The following is a 16,860-nucleotide window of genomic DNA, read 5'->3' on the forward strand; positions in this document are numbered from 1 at the left end:
CCGCTCCCGGCGCCGCCTCCTTCACTTTGCTTCCGATAACAATCCACGGAGACCCCGCTGGTCTCGCTATCTCGTCCGGAATTTTTTTTTCTTCTCATCCGGAATGTTGTGCATGCGATGGAAATTGCTACAAACCGTCATTTTCTGCTGGAAACCAATGTCCAGTAAGTCCATACGGTTGTAGTGGATATTGAAGTCCGGTACAGATGAACAACACGCAAAAATACACACAAAAAACATAAACGTGCACAGGTAGGGAGAGCTTGTAGCCGCAGCCGTTGTAGTAGAATTGTATATAGTAGGGTTTTCCAGAAGAAAAGGTAGAAGCAGAAGTAGAATACGGAAATATGGCGTTTGACCGACAAGATGGCATCTGTCACAATCTGGATCGGCTGTGACGTCACATGCAAGTGCTCCATAGAATATATTCTCTCTCTCACACACACACTTACATAAACAAGACGACACTCTTACTCATTGTACAGTACAATACTCACTGACAATGCAACACGCTCACACACACTATGGCATTTTCCTAAGTTTTTCCGTTTCTTGATCCAGCTCACTCTCAAGGTCTTTCAGTTCGGCTACTTTTTCTTTGAAACGCTTTCTAAGAACGTTTGATTTGGTTATTAGCTGGGCCATGAGGGTTCCCGATTTCCCCTCTGCTTGTTCAGTGCTGAATCGGGAAACATCGCCTTAAACACGTCAATTCCGTCATTGGATCTATATGAATGGTGGCCAGTGATAGTCCTGAGTACCCAGATCACTTCTGCCCTTAGTGTCGGAGTAGATCCACACGTTGTTCGAATGTCAGACGACGGTAGCCTCGCAGATCTATCCTCTTCTCCACGACCGTTAGTGGTGGCAGCGCTGAAGTCGGATATTTGAGGCTGATGCTCGCGGCCTTTAGCAAAAGCAACGTGCTTGGCGCTCTTCATATGAGAGTCCACCGCTCTTATCCCCACTGTGCCCAACTTAAAAGTCTTACAGCATGCTACACAGTATGCCTCTGTGAAAGGGTACCGTTGCTGTCCCACTTCCACTAAGCGTCACCACTAAATGAGTACAACGAGAACGAAAGTTTTAAAAGTAAATGAGTGTGATTTATTTTACAATGCGGAGAAGTACTCAAAATGCAAACAAAAAGACTTTCAAAATGAAACCAAACGGGCCATCATAGGCATAACTAAATAAACACACATAGAACTGGAAGGCAACCTCACGACAAGTTGCAACAACAGTGCTTACAGTTCTCAATTCTCAATTCTGAATTACAAGGGTCTCACCTCCACCAGAGCCTGTCAAAAAAAAAAAAACTAACAACAAAGAAAATACAGCCCTTTAAATATCCCACCAATTACCCTCTGATTGGCTGAGATACAATGCACAGTAATACGATAATTGACAGAGATAGGAAAAGTAATAATCCTATAAATTGGCCAACTTACCTCCTAAACACAACCACCAATGAAAACCAGTGTAAATGATTGGATGAATCCATTCACCACAGAGGTACAAACCAAAACAAATCAACATTCACAGTGAAGATTAAAAATGTCAACATTCCATTCACCATTAAAATGCATAACAAACATCTACCACTATACCTACATACATTTCCCATCCCCACAGTTAACATACATGACACAAACATCACAAAAGACACAACACTCACCCCTACAACCAGTAAACTTTCCCTAGCCCGAGGTGGAACTTAAAAACATGGCTCACCCGAGGCGCGCGCTTCCTACGGGGAATCCATGTCAGACGGACCAGGGAGACATCAGTGCTAATGAATGCAAGTGTGTGAGTTGTGGAGAAACCAATATCAACAACAGAATGGAAAATGGAGCAGAATCAGAAGTTATCTTACTGTTCGCTAGGATGTTTGGATTAAACTGCATTTAAACGGTAAAGTAACTGTGTTTATGGTTTGTAATGTGTGCCGCTAATGATCAAAACTCACCGGGTAGATGCCGCTGCCGGTTCAATGGAGATACATGCAATTAGTGTGCCGATGTAACTAACGGTGTGGTGCATTTTGGGTAATATAGTGTGAGTGAACAGGGACGGTACACAAACAAAACCAAAGACAAAGACAAGCCATGGCAGATACATTGACACATATAGAAGTCCACATGTTGTGCACAGGTTTAAAAAGTATTCATACTTTTTACAGCCTCGTTGGCATCTTTGGGTACAGTTTTCAGCCACCACGAGTATTTTGCATCTTGCAGCCAGTTATCATTAAATTTACATTTACCCATTGTGGCTCGGACTACCCTCCATCAACAGATCAGGCACTGAGTGGTTGTCAAGCATGCGTGTGTCTAGCAACCGGTGGATTCGGAGCCTGCGCGGTATAATTGTGAGCATCAAAAACGATTAAACTTTTTCCCCATCCAAAGTGTACCACATTTTAACGATATGACTGAGTAAAATCTCCATAAATTTAAGATTGAAAATTTAAGACCACGGGGTTTGAAATTTAAGACAATTTAAGACTTTTTAATGGGCGGCACGGTGGTGTAGTGGTTAGCGCTGTCACCTCACAGCAAGAAGGTCCTGGGTTCGAGCCCCGTGGCCGGCGAGGGCCTTTCTGTGTGGAGTTTGCATGTTCTCCCCGTGTCCGCGTGGGTTTCCTCCGGGTGCTCCGGTTTCCCCCACAGTCCAAAGACATGCAGGTTAGGTTAACTGGTGACTCTAAATTGAGCGTAGGTGTGAATGTGAGTGTGAATGGTTGTCTGTGTCTGTGTGTCAGCCCTGTGATGACCTGGCGACTTGTCCAGGGTGTACCCCGCCTTTCGCCCGTAGTCAGCTGGGATAGGCTCCAGCTTGCCTGCGACCCTGTAGAACAGGATAAAGCGGCTAGAGATAATGAGATGAGAAGACTTTTTAATGGCCTTATTTTAGGAAAATTAAATTTAAGACTTTTTAAGGACCCGCGGCCACCCTGTCCATATGGCGAGGTTGTAAATAATTTTTGAAGAAAATGCATTTCTTTTGAAGCCGAATACACTCTCGTTTTGTTGCACAGTCAAAAAACAGGACTTGAAACAGATGCGAGACACATTTGCAGCAGAGCTTCACACGTGGTTGAAATGCGAGTCTGTCAAAGAGCGTCGTCTCCGGAAAAGCACAAGGATCACCACCACTTCAGTTATTACAGTTACCACCATGTACAAACTTCACTGCAGAGTACTTCAAAAGTTGCACTTCAAATCACATACAGTACATTTCAATGGTTTTTCACTTTGTATACCTCTTGCAGGGTTCTCTAGCAAATACGAAGTAGCTGGCTTTAAAAAAAAAAAAAAAAAGGCTAATGCACTAATGCTAAGGGAATGTGGGGGCATGCCCCCCCCCCAGAAAATTGTTAAATTTACATGCCTTCTGGTGCATTCTCAGCGAATAAACAAACTCAACTGTGAGCTACTGCTCAGTTACGTATCGCCTCGATCTCGCTTATATCAGAACACAAGCGATCGAAGGAATAGGACACTTACTATAAATGTTAACTTCAACAAATAATGAACCCTGAAACAAGTAAGTAAAGAGCGGTGTCTCGCCTCAGGGGTTTCAAACAGCATCCTGGGAAACTGTCATTCTGAAATAGCATTTTGCTTCTTGAAATAGCGTCAAAATCCACGCTATACGTTTCGTAAATACATTCAGTCAGTAAACAGGAAGTCGATGTGCGACAGACCTGAAAACAGTAAACATGCTACAGAACTCCAAGCTGAAGCTCGGTACCAAATATCAAGCAGGTGTGATTTGTCGTTGCTGAGAAAAATGTTACGAAAAATTTGTAAATCCACGCTATATGTTTTGTAAACACATTCAGTCGGTAAACAGGAAGTCGATGTGCGACAGACCTGATAACGGTAAACACTGTGTAGAACCCCAAGCTGAAGTTTGGTACCAAGTACAAAGTGGCTATGATTTGTCGTTGCTGAGAAAAAAAAAAAAGTGTTTCGGACGGACGGAGATATGGACGGACAGAGGTAAACCAGTATACCCCCCCCTTCAGAGCGGGGGTATAAATAATAATTACTAACCATTTCCCTGTAAACACTTGTAAAATCTGTATGAAATTTCCCTCCAGATGTGTGCGCGCTCAGCTTTCTCAGTTACCCTCTGTAGTACGCTGCCTGGCTCTGTAACATGACTACATACGCTACAGTGTGGTCACGTGGTCTGGCTCAGCCAATCAGAGCGCAAGAATCGATCAACAAATATGGCATCGCTTCCAGCCATGACCTGACTCAAAAGCAATTTCGTGGTGAAATAATCGGATTTCCAGCAAATTATGGGCAGCGGAGACGATAGGAAAAAATAAATAAATAAAATCACTTGAACATTGAAAGGCAAGGGTTTTTTTTTTGCTTTTCTGGGCTTGAGTACCTGGCACAGACCTTTTGTGTAGGCGGAGAAAATCACAGGTCACCAGCGCTTGCGGACATCTTTGCTCTTATGGACTATAAGAAAGATGGTCAAGTTTAGAAATATACTATATGTGTTATTTACCAGCTGGGAGGTCCGTATGGTGAAATACCGTGACCGAGGTCTTGAAAGTACTGAGCGAGGCCCTCTGGGCCGAGGTCAGTATTCAAGGCCGAGGTCACGGTATTTCACCATACAGACCGACCTTAAGCTGGTAAATAATATATTTATTTTTTTCTTTACCAAATTCTAACAGAAAACGAGAGCGCCCGAAAGGGAAAACCGAGCCAAGACGCCATTTTGAATCCTCATTCACGCCTGTAATGCAAATGGCTTCCTCCTCGGTATACAAGTGCACTTCCATGGCAGGAAAAAAACTACATTTTGCCGCCTGTGTAGTCCCCTATTTATACAAAACTGAGTCATTCAGGATTCAGCCATGTTTTTGCTCGGCGTTAGCAACAGTTAGAGGTTTTTAGCTTTCTCCTGAAATGTTTTATTTTATTTCTTCTTCCTCAGGGTAGTAAAACTCGCTTTCGCTGTGAAGACTGTCGTTATCGCTATCCATGCTGTAAAATTAATGCTAGTCTCCTGAGAAATGCTGGCAAAAATTTACAAGATTTTTGATAACCTTATAAATAAATCTTATACAGGTAGTCGTCGACTTATGACCTATACGACTTACGACCGATCGACTTTATGACCGTCTGGTTATGACTGGCAAGTGTTTCCTAGCTGAGCGTACGACAGTTTCCGCCCCAGCTCCCTGCAGCGCCTCTTGCCGCATACAACAGTTTCCGCCCCAGCTCGAGGCACGTGCGCAGTCCGTCATACAGTTTCCGCCCCAGCTCCTGGTTTATGAAATGAGCAAATCCTCCCGCCAGCCCGAGCGCTGCACCAGCTGATGATGACGTAGACGACCCACAGCCAAGCACCAGTGATGCCAGCGGTCACTAAGTTTTGTATTTTGCTATGTTTTACATTTGTATTTTGGTATGTTTCAAACTAAAATGTTTTCTATTTTTCACACCTGTATTTCGTATTTTTTGTTTTGCACATATTAAACGAATTGTACTGTACGCAGTGTCGTATGCAGTGTTTGACTTAAACCAAATAACGAGCCAAGGTAATGAAATAAGAAAATGTTGATAAAATAAGACTTTAAGATGATTACAATATCATTACACATCACAATATACTTACGTTCATTTAACATAGGCTGACTTACGACCAGATCGGTTTACGACCGGGCAGTCGTAACCAAACGCAGTCGTAAGTCGACGACTACCTGTATATTAAAAAAAATGAATAAATAAAAAAATTTGACAAAAAATGCTAATGTTTGTTGTTGTGAATGACCGAGTCACCAGAGGTCCATAACCGGGGTCCGTATTGTAGGAATACTGCTCTAATGTACGGTAGGACCAAGCTCTGATTGGCTGCGCTCGCCAGCCAATCAGAGCGCAGGATTTGATGGGAAATGGACCGCGAAAAAAATAAACTGTCTTCTCACCAAAAATAACACACTGTAATATGACCTGTAGCTCCGAAATTCTGCGCAGTTCTTCATTTCCAACTCAAAAGCTAAATTTCGGAGGCAGAGAAACACAAATGTGGGCGGTTTGATTTTCGGACTATTGCAGACCTGAAATGTAGACCCTGATCATCAAACAGACTTTTTATGGAATTTCTACTTCCCATTTTCAAAAGCTCTATGATGTATAATTATTATTTCATATCACAACAATAAATAATGGACATCCTTGCAAGTGGTACTGTATGCATTGTTCACCACGTGCAAAGACAGCCCATGTGGTGCAGAAAGGCAATTATTCACCGTATAAAGCCGTCAATTGAATACATGAAAATGTAGGCAGTTATTTTTGTATCTTTAATACATGACTATAACTGGACATACCGTACATATGAATTGGAACGTGGTCATATGTATGGATGCATGTATAATATGGGAAATAAGGAATTTTAAGCAGACCGTCACAGGACAGACGAGTCTGAAATGTTGTCTGTACGTCCAAATTTTAGCCTGTCCAAATAATGGGCCAAAGACCCTGGAAGCTGAAGATGCCTGGAGATGCTTCTCAGATATTTCCAGCCACATTTTTGTAATGGGCGGCACGGTGGTGTAGTGGTTAGCGCTGTCGCCTCACAGCGAGAAGGTCCGGGTTCGAGCCCTGTGGCCGGCGAGGGCCTTTCTGTGCGGAGTTTGCATGTTCTCCCCGTGTCCGCGTGGGTTTCCTCCGGGTGCTCCGGTTTCCCCCACAGTCCAAAGACATGCAGGTTAGGTTAACTGGTGACTCTAAATTGACCGTAGGTATGAATGTGAATGGTTGTCTGTGTCTATGTGTCAGCCCTGTGATGACCTGGTGACTTGTCCAGGGTGTACCCCGCCTTTCGCCCATAGTCAGCTGGGATAGGCTCCAGCTTGCCTGCGACCCTGTGGAACAGGATAAAGCGGCTACAGATAATGAGATGAGATGTTTTGTAATTTTTATACTGTGTTTATAATAAGCAGAGGTGGACAAACTACCCAACTTAAAGTCCAAGTACAGATCTCGCTGGTCTAGGGTGACCACCTCCAAAAAGACAAAAAGTGGGACAAGTAGTATGTTTTGGTGGGACAAGGTGGGACAGGCACGGCGACTTCAAGCTTTCATAGCCTATATCTTACTAACGGCCTCTGCATGCTCGTGCGACAAGGCTTTCGCAGATAGCTTTTCGCAGACAGTTGTAATTTATCGTTGAGCGGGGAGTAATAGGCGTGCGCGATGTTATTCACCGGCACAACGCAAGGGGGCGCGAAGTCGCTAGGAGTAGTTGGTGGGTGTGGTTAGTGGAGTGTTTATCCTCCGGTTACTTATAATGACTAGAACTGGAGTCGTATAGATGTACGTACTTCCTCACTTCCTCGATCAACCGCTCTTCGTGCTGCTCCATCTTCGCTCGTGTTTTTAAAAATGCCAGTCGTGAAAACAAACCAAACCGGGAAAGTAGGGAAGCGGAAGTGCGTGTACAGCGGATGTAGAGTGGACCAATCAGAGCCCTCTTGTCTGCGGCGCTGTCTGCGAGGCTTCTGCGGTGGTCACAATTTTTGGGAGGTGCGCGCAGAGCGTCTGCGAAGGTGGGGGGGCTACGCAGACACTGTCTGCGACGCTATCTGCGAGGACTGGGTTGTCAGCATAAACTGGCCTTAAGAAATATTTGTATCCTGCCTTTAAACCTGTAAACACTGACCATACACATCACAATTTAGACCAGAAGGCCAATAAAACAAAATATTTGACGCATGCCTATGTTTTCATCCCAAAAACACACCAGTGTTGCAAAGTAATGTCTTCATTCAGACGTTATCATTAGTCAACTCAACTGTCAAAAAGCACTCAAAAGCGCTGACAAAAGCAGTCACTACTCAAGCCTTTCGAGTAGGCAAGTAACCTATACGCGCTTCCAAATTACTCCACACTCACCAACACAATTCAACTAAAGGTACAATGAAAAACCTGAAATAAAAAATAATAATAATAATCTTATGTTAAATAAAACTTCAGTGCAAACATTTCTCAAACCAAAAATCTCAAACCGGTGGATAAACATGGCTAGGTGGAATTTAAAAATAAATAAATAAATAAATAAATAAATTAATTAATTAATTCTATGACCATGCCATGCTTCGGACTTAAAGGTCCCATGGCATGAAATTTTCACTTTGAGGTTTTTTAACGTTAAAATGAGTTCCTCTGACCTTCTTAAGTCACCCCAGTGGCTAGAAATTTCATAATGTGTAAACCAAACTATACCCAACATTTGAGAATGGCACGTCAAAACGGCGCGTTGATGAACTCTTCCCTTTACTACGTCAGCAAGGGAGATGATCCCCACGCCCCCCCTCTGGATTCCCACCCACTGTATGGATTGCCCGCCCAGCTCAAAAGTTGCCACCAAACATGGAAATTGCGCTGTACATGGATGTGACAACACAGAAAAGAGTCTGTTTTTCCTGCCGACGGGAGAGCCCCTGAAGACGCAGTGGCTTAATTTTATTTACTCCAATAATACGCCGTCGAGTCTACCTAAGACGGTGTATGTTTGTCGGAAGCATTTTCCTGATGAATGTTTCCACAACTTGGGACAGTACAGGGCAGGTTTTGCACATCAACCGCCACTGAAGCCTGGGTCCGTACCAAGCACCCCTGCCGCATCAGCCACAAACACCCAACAAGTAAGTGTATAACTGTTAAGTCGTTTTGCCGTGTTTTAAAATCGGTGCGTTAGCCTAGCAATGGCTACATTAGCTGTGCAGCTAACCGCTTCCTGCAGTTAGCCAGGTACTCTGCGCTACAAAACCAAAAAGCATGCAGCATGTTCTGTTATAATAGCCAATCAAAACAGTTTTTACAAAGACACCCACATTCTTTTTTTTAAGTCACTCGTTCATTTTATTTGTTTGTTTGTTCAGTAAAAACCCAAACATTTGTTGAATTTATTTTATTTCCTCGCGTCGCACCTTAATGACGTCAGCGCGCGGTATTTTTCCCTTCGCGGTTTGTTCCTTCTCTCTCGCCATAGTAAGACACCCACATCCGCTTGTTCTGACCCACTGGAGGTAGCGTCACAGTGCTGTTAGCCAATCAGAGGTAACACGTTTACATGTCATGAATATTAATGATAAGACCCGCCCCCACCCTCTACCCTTCCCCGCCTCCTGCTTCTCATTAGCAAAACGATGCACTGGGAAAAGCGCTGAAATGGGGCTTTCTCCCAGGAGGCTACATCTACGTGCCGAGGGTTCATTTCGACAAAGGCTGCGGATATAACATCCGGAAACCTCCACGAGCCCGTTTAAAGCATCAACAAACCACCATGCCATGGGACCTTTAAGAGAAACGACTGCATAGATTTAGATGTTTCTTACTGTCGAACCTTTTTCTGCTGAGACTCGTGTCCGCCATGTCTTTTAACGGCGTGCTCACCACCGTGAGCAACTGAAAAACTACTTTTCCACGAATAATAGGAAGCTCTGTCAGCTTCATCCATTGGTCTTAGCCAGGAATATGTCGTCGTCGTCCATTCTCTACTAAAAGAACACTCTCTTCTTGGGCGGCACGCTGGCCATAGTTTCGCATTCAGGCACCGACTCTCCCTCTCTGTGTTTGTTTGATTTCATGTCGTGGGGCGTTTACGTTCCCTATAGTTTGATTGACGTAGCCTATCGGACAGACGTCCTCATTCTCTCCTGCAACCATTGCACAAAATGAAAGCCAAGAGTGCTGTCCAGAGCTGTAGATAGATCTACCGCTCTGGTGCCATCTCTGCGTTGGAGTCACGCACCAGGCAAATGGAATAGATCACATCCGTGTTTTTCATGTTGTCAATGAATGACCAATGAAAAAGCAGGACATTATCCTAATATGCATGACACAGGACAAATGCTCAAATGGCTGTTCAGAAAAATCTAAAGTGGGACAGATGGTCACCCGACACTGGTCTAATGTTACTCCGATACAAGTGAAAGTTGTCCAGTCAAATTTTTACTTAAAAGTACTGAAGTACTTGCTTTTAAAAATACTTAAGTATTAGAAGTACATTTTCTGTCAACGCATCATTGTATTATTGCCACAACGCTTACAAAACCTAATGCCTCTGAAGCAACCGGCTGGATTTACTGACGAGCTTGTAGAACCTGTAGAATAAACACCTGGTAGAACGTTACAGAATGAAACGCAACTGAACAAAGCAGCATGGTAGTGTTCTGACCCGGCTCTGGCAGTGTGTGCACACATGTACGTGTATGTTAATCAGGAAGACAGTGGAATAGCTGTAAATGCAGCTTGCTCAGAAAATAAAAAGGACAATCCAACCTGATTAAAACCCAGGTCCACACCTCGAGCTTAATAACTGCCCAACAGCAACACTGCTTTAAGCAAAAAAAAAAAAATGCAAGACCATCATCCGACATCAAAACAAAAAATCCCAGCAATTTGTTGTGACCGACCAGTACAATACTGTCCATCTCACAGGTCTCACGTGTGCACGCATCAGTGTATATATTCATGCACGTATGAATCTGCCTGTGGAATCATGGTGGTTTAACGTTAAGCTAGCTAGTCAGTGAAGCTCCACCTGACATGCTAGCAAAATCCTTTCAAACTCGAAATCATATTGGCTAGCTAATGCTACTAGAAAAGAAAGATTTCTACAATCCGTTTATTTGGCAAGATTATGCTAAAACGTTTCTGAAAGCACTTCAGATAAGTTAACATTATTCATGTTAGCGTAACTCTGTTTTTACATGCTAACTAACAGTGTCCAAGCTATGTGTTAACATTAGCCGTGGACAAGGCTACGGGAACTTGGTGGGCAAATCCATAGAAAGTCATTTGATTAACCAGACTGAATAGCTATTGCAACGTTATCGCTAGCTCTAAAAGTACAGACAACTCCATTACAAGCTTTCTCTTGGAATAAAACGTTTATATACCTCAATATGCTTCCGCAGGTCGGACAGCGAGTTTTTGAAGGCTGTGATGTGGTTCGTTTTAGGCAAACAAAGCAAACATTTGAAACGAAATGACTATTCCTTTCAGAGAACTGAAACGTGGGTGTGTGCATTCTCTAGAAGAACCGCCTCCTTTCATTCTGCCATCAACTGATGGTGTTAAATAATGCTGCAGAGAAATCATTGAACTTGACTTTATCCAGTCTCTGGATGTGACGTGACCCTAGTGATTACTGATGGGCTGTTTCAGTGTGACCTGCGAAAAAACCAATCAGGTTTTAGAAAAGAAAAGAAAAAAAACATCCACTTTCAAATCTGCTTCATAGTTAACGAGGACCTTGATAGAAATGTAGTGGAGTGAAAATCATAAGTTGCCAAAAGTCCTCGAGTAAAGTACAGATACTTAAAGTATACTTAAGTACAGTACTCAAGTAAATATACTTCGTTACGGTCCACCTCTGATAAGAAGTCGATAAGAAATTTAGTAATTAACAATATAACTATTCTTATATAATAGAGTTAAAATTTTGAGTCCGAGATTCTAAGCAACTTTAACAAAATGACTTAAAATGACTCAAAACTCGACACGGTCATATCATTTAGCATTCAGACTAAAATCTGCGGGACTAGAACTTAGAAAAGAGAAGAAAATTCTATTAAATTCTAGTCAAATATAAATCTACATCCTCCAAAGCATGACTCATTTTTTATTATGAATTTTTAAAAAATGCACAACAACAACAGCAACCATTGATTGGCAGTTTGGTACTGAACATAATACTGTACTGAAAAGTTTACTGTAAACTGAACTCTATCAGCTGACTGGATCAGTCCGATACCGTCAACCCTAAAACACTAGTTCAACTGCATCGTGCAATCAAAAGAAGACAGAGTCATCTATATCCCGCGCCCGATATACCAACTCTATACCAAGTTTCAAGATATTTGTCACATTTTTCAAGTTGTGCTGCAGGAAACCAGCCCGACCTCTTTACACTGACCTCAGCAGCCCATGGCATAAACCCACCGGACCTTTGGTCCAGGGGAGCTAAAAATTTACATTTCTCACATTTCTTAGTATCAAAAGGCACAAATACATTACTTACTCAACACATACTGTATACCAACTTTCTATGGAATCAATTTTGTGCCAAAATGTTCATACAATACTTTTGAAATATCAAACAAAAACGACAAATCAAAATACAAAAAAAAAAAAAAGTCAATTTTTTTAGACTGGCAAACAAATTATTCGTGTAATCGTGCAAAATATCAGTCTATTACTCTTCAGAAACCTTTTATTTTTGTTCTGCGTCTTTCTCGGTTTTGCTTGACGTAATTTATTTTGGTTGCGATTCCAGCTTTCTCGTTTGCACTCCCTGATTTTTTGCTTGCAGTTTTGGCACAAACTTCCCGTGTGGGTGGGCTGTCCAGGAATGCATTCCCATTGGCTAACTTGTGTTTGACTGACAGCTACGCTCAGCCATTCCCTACTCGGATTCTGGCGGACTGTTTGACGAGTGACCGATCCATTGACGGTAAACAAGGATCGAGTGGACTTCAGTGGTGACTATGATATTGAATTTACACTTTGTTGAATTAATTCAATATCATAGTCGCCACTGACGTCCACTCCATCCTTGTTTACCGTCAATGGATCGGTCACTCGTCAAACAGTCCGCCAGAATCCGAGTAGGGAATGGCTGAGCGTAGCTGTCAGTCAAACACAAGTTAGCCAATGGGAATGCATTCCTGGACAGCCCACCCACATGTCAAGTTTGTGCCAAAACTGCAAGCAAAAAGTCAGGGAGTGCAAACGAGAAAGCTGGAATCGCAACCAAAATAAATTACGTCAAACAAAACTGAGAAAGACGCGGAACAAAAATAAAAGGTTTCTGAAGAGTAATAGAATAATATTTTGCACGATTACATGAATAATTTGTTTGCCAGTCTAAAAAAATTTACTTTTTTTTTTGTATTTTGATTTGTCGTTTTTGTTTGATATTTCAAAAGTAGTGTATGAACATTTTGGCACAAAATTGATTCCATAACTTTCAAGACCAAACCACTCACAGTTTTCAAGTTGTGCTCCGGAAACAAAACCTACCTCTAAGACTAACCTGAGAGACCAAGTCTGAAATTGTTTCCATGGAAACATGAAAAATTAAAACTTCTCAAATTTCTTACTATAAAAAGGCACATCTACATCACCTTGTTAACATGTATACCAAGTTTCAAATCCGTATCATGAATGGTTTTGGATATACAGTATGCTCCGGAAACGAACACTGCTCTTAGAAACGAAGTCAAAATCTATTTTTTATGCAAAAATTTGAAAAATACAGTACTTTTTGTTTTTGTTTCAAAAATCCAAAATAGCAAAAGGCACCAGTTCACATGTTGCTTGATATGTATATAAAGTTTCATGAAGATATCTTCAGTAGTTTTAAAGATACGACCCAGAAACGAAAACTTGACCGGACAGACGGAACTCATTTCTATATCCTCCGCCAAACTTAATTTGGGTGGGGGATAAAAAACAGTGAATACTGAGCGTATTATTCGTGTCTTATTTAGTGTGACACTCTTGGGAGAGGGAGGTGCTTGTAAATTTTGGTGGGGCTCAGACTTTTGGTGGCCAAGTTATGAATTTTTAATGTCGGGTCCGTAGGGACCCCCGTTTCACAGGCTGTGTTACGACGCAACATATTTGCCCAGTGTAACATCTGGAAGAAAATTATATTTTATATACACATGTATGTATGTATGTATGTATGTATGCATGCATGCATGCATGCACGCACGCACACTACCGTTCAAAAGTTTGGGGTCACCCAGACAATTTTGTGTTTTCCATGAAAAGTCACACTTTTATTTACCACCATAAGTTGTAAAATGAATAGAAAATATAGTCAAGCCATTTTTCTGGCCATTTTGAGCATTTAATCGACCCCACAAATGTGATGCTCCAGAAACTCAATCTGCTCAAAGGAAGGTCAGTTTTATAGAAGATTTCGGCCTACGTCATTGTTTCCATAGCGACAATATTTATGCCGCCATTTTGACGGTCACAAATATGGCGACTACCGGTAGCGATACACATGTTGATCATGACGAAGTCTCATTGTCGAGTATTTTATCCGGCCTAGATGACGCGAGTAAGAAGCGATATCACCAGAAAATCAATGATGCTGGTGTACGTGATCCGTACACGTTACCAGGCTATCTTTTTCTGGCTTTGCAGCGCTGCAGCGCGGGTGATCTTCCTGATCTGCAGTCAGGCGTGTGGGAAATACCAGGGAAAAAACATAAAAGAAAAAGGAGCGAGATGCAGAAAACACCTTCACTATCCAGCGACGTAGGGCATTTACAGGGCGAGCAGAGGGAGAGGTATTTGCAAAAATTGAGGTTAGCAGGCTTAGAGAACGACATTTACCTGCTTCCACCAGGATTGTTCACTGACGTACGGAAGTACACCAAGCCCTCGTCTTTACCTGACTTCGGCCCACATGATCTGTATACCTATGTCGTTAAAAACCAGGCTGGGTAACATGCCTACATCAGCGGGTCGTCCCTGGAGCCGGTCGTCGCCATCTTATTACAGCTAAGGTTTGTTCACATTTTCATTTACTTTCGGTCCTCAGGATAAACAAAATGTTATTAAATGTCATTGAAATAACTTCTTAGTCTGTTGAGACATGGCCCGTTATAAATTTGCTGTTACCAGGCAATGACCAAGAACTCTATTATTAGGGTCGGTGTCTGTGTTGTAGCAGTGTACTAGCAGCTAGCTGTTAGCACTAGCTAATGTCAACAACATAGTAGCTAGTATGTTACTGTAGCAATGTTTACGTTCAGTCATTTGGATGACTGTTAAAACCTTTCAGTCTCAAGTTTTTCCTTTACTGTATTTACTAGTTTACTGAGCTAGCGCGCTCGCTCCCAGCCTGCCCGAGCTAGCACGCTAACTCAGTAAACTAGTAAATACAGTAAAGGAAAAACTTGAGACTGAAAGGTTTTAACAGTCATCCAAATGACTGAACGTAAACATTGCTACAGTAACATACTAGCTACTATGTTGTTGACATTAGCTAACTTGACCTTCAAAATGGTGGACACCGGGGCGTCACGTGACCTGTGACGTCACGTCGAAATCCTCTATAGCTTCTCTAAAGAGCTCAACTGTTTTCAGCTGTGCTAACATGATTGTACAAGGGTTTTCTAATCATCCATTAGCCTTCTGAGGCAATGAGCAAACACATTGTACCATTAGAACACTGGAGTGAGAGTTGCTGGAAATGGGCCTCTATACACCTATGGAGATATTGCACCAAAAACCACACATTTGCAGCTAGAATAGTCATTTAGCACATTAGCAATGTATAGAGTGGATTTCTGATTAGTTTAAAGTGATCTTCATTGAACAGAACAGTGCTTTTCTTTCAAAAATAAGGACGTTTCAAAGTGACCCCAAACTTTTGAACGGTAGTGTATGTATGTATGCATGTATGTACGTATTACCTCGGAGAGGCAGAGTCACACTGAGGTTCATATTACACAGGTGAGCCTGGCAACACTCGACAATCTGGTCAGGTGAAGGCGGGGTTTTGCAGGTCATGCGACCCTGTTCGTACACGGTGAAGCAGCCCTTCTGATGGACCACCACTCCATCACTCAGAGTCAGAGACGAGAAGCACTGCTGTCCCATACACCGCTCACCCGTCACACACGAACGGCCCTCACACACACATTCGTGCTCTTTTGGAGGCAGTTTCCTCTCTGCGTCTGTTCAAAAGGAGGATTAGACACAAAATAGGTGTACACAGGTTAGCAAGAATACGGAGTTCAAATTAAAAACCGCGCTCTTATATGCTCGATTCTGATTGGTCAGAAGGAATTCATTCATTTTCTACAACAGCATGACGGTTTAATGATGTCCGGTTGCAGGTACAGTGAGGCGAAAGGGATTTTTGGAAGGAATCTCCACTCTAAGCGCTTGGTAAAAAATCAGATATAATTTGTTTTGCAGACGTTCCACGAGTTTAAAGGAGAACTGAAGTCATTTTTAAAGTGCGTATCGCGGGTAAATTCAGGAGCAAGATCAATGTAATTCTCCTATTTTATATTAAACTTTGGTCAAATATCTGTAACATTCTGCATTCTCTGCAATTTTTTCACCTTGCGCAATACCAGAAAAATTCAGTTGAAATCAAGCCATTTGAGGTGAATTGGTCCGCCACGGAAAAAACTTGGCATTTGGATTTCCCGGCAAACATTGATTTTCGTGACGTCGCGTGCGGGACGCCTCCCTCTGAATCCTACGTCAGCGCTGGTTTGTTTATGAGAAAACGACCTGGTGGTTTTCTGCAAATTTCTTCAACGTTATGGCGTAATTATTAAAATGGTTAACAGATGTATCGTAGGAGGGTGTAGCAACACCAATCTTGATGGGATTAGTACTCATCGTTTTCCAAAAGACCGGACAATGAGAGAGAAATGGGAGCGCTTGGTCTACACAGGCTGTGCACTGAAACCGTGCAAAGCTCGCGCAGCCTGCTGGCGCTTCCGCAGGTGACGTCACAAATCTGGCTCCAGACTCTCTTGGGATTTTTCCAGACACGTTTTGTTATTTTATTTTTTTCTGCTGTAGACAGATGGCCTTGTGCAAAATTACCCTTCTGGATGAGCGTGTAAAGGGACATACTTTCATATAAAATAAATAAAATAAAAATTAAAAAAAAAACGAAATTGGTCCAGGATATGCACTTTAAACTTACTTTATTTCTTAATTAACGTGTTATTCAATTACGTTTTCGGTTTCAGTAACCTTATATCGTGCCTCGTATTGGCAACTAACTGCAATTAAATATTATACTTATCGGCCTATTCGGTTTTTAGCA

At 42.3% G+C, this 16,860-nt stretch overlaps 1 protein-coding gene across 5 annotated transcripts in view; it reads right to left on the bottom strand.

The window, feature by feature from the left end:
• The window catches only part of LOC132892044 (activin receptor type-1-like), a 245,534-nt gene that overhangs the window by 73,560 nt on the left and 155,114 nt on the right, over positions 1-16,860 (bottom strand). For all 5 annotated transcript variants that reach the window (XM_060930371.1, XM_060930372.1, XM_060930370.1 and 2 more), the window contains one exon: positions 15,482-15,745. In XM_060930371.1, coding sequence (XP_060786354.1) covers positions 15,482-15,745 — 264 coding nt within the window. The remainder of the gene's footprint in view (positions 1-15,481; positions 15,746-16,860) is intronic.

The sequence above is a fragment of the Neoarius graeffei genome, chromosome 9 (assembly GCF_027579695.1).
Source record: "Neoarius graeffei isolate fNeoGra1 chromosome 9, fNeoGra1.pri, whole genome shotgun sequence".
NCBI lineage: Eukaryota > Metazoa > Chordata > Actinopteri > Siluriformes > Ariidae > Neoarius > Neoarius graeffei.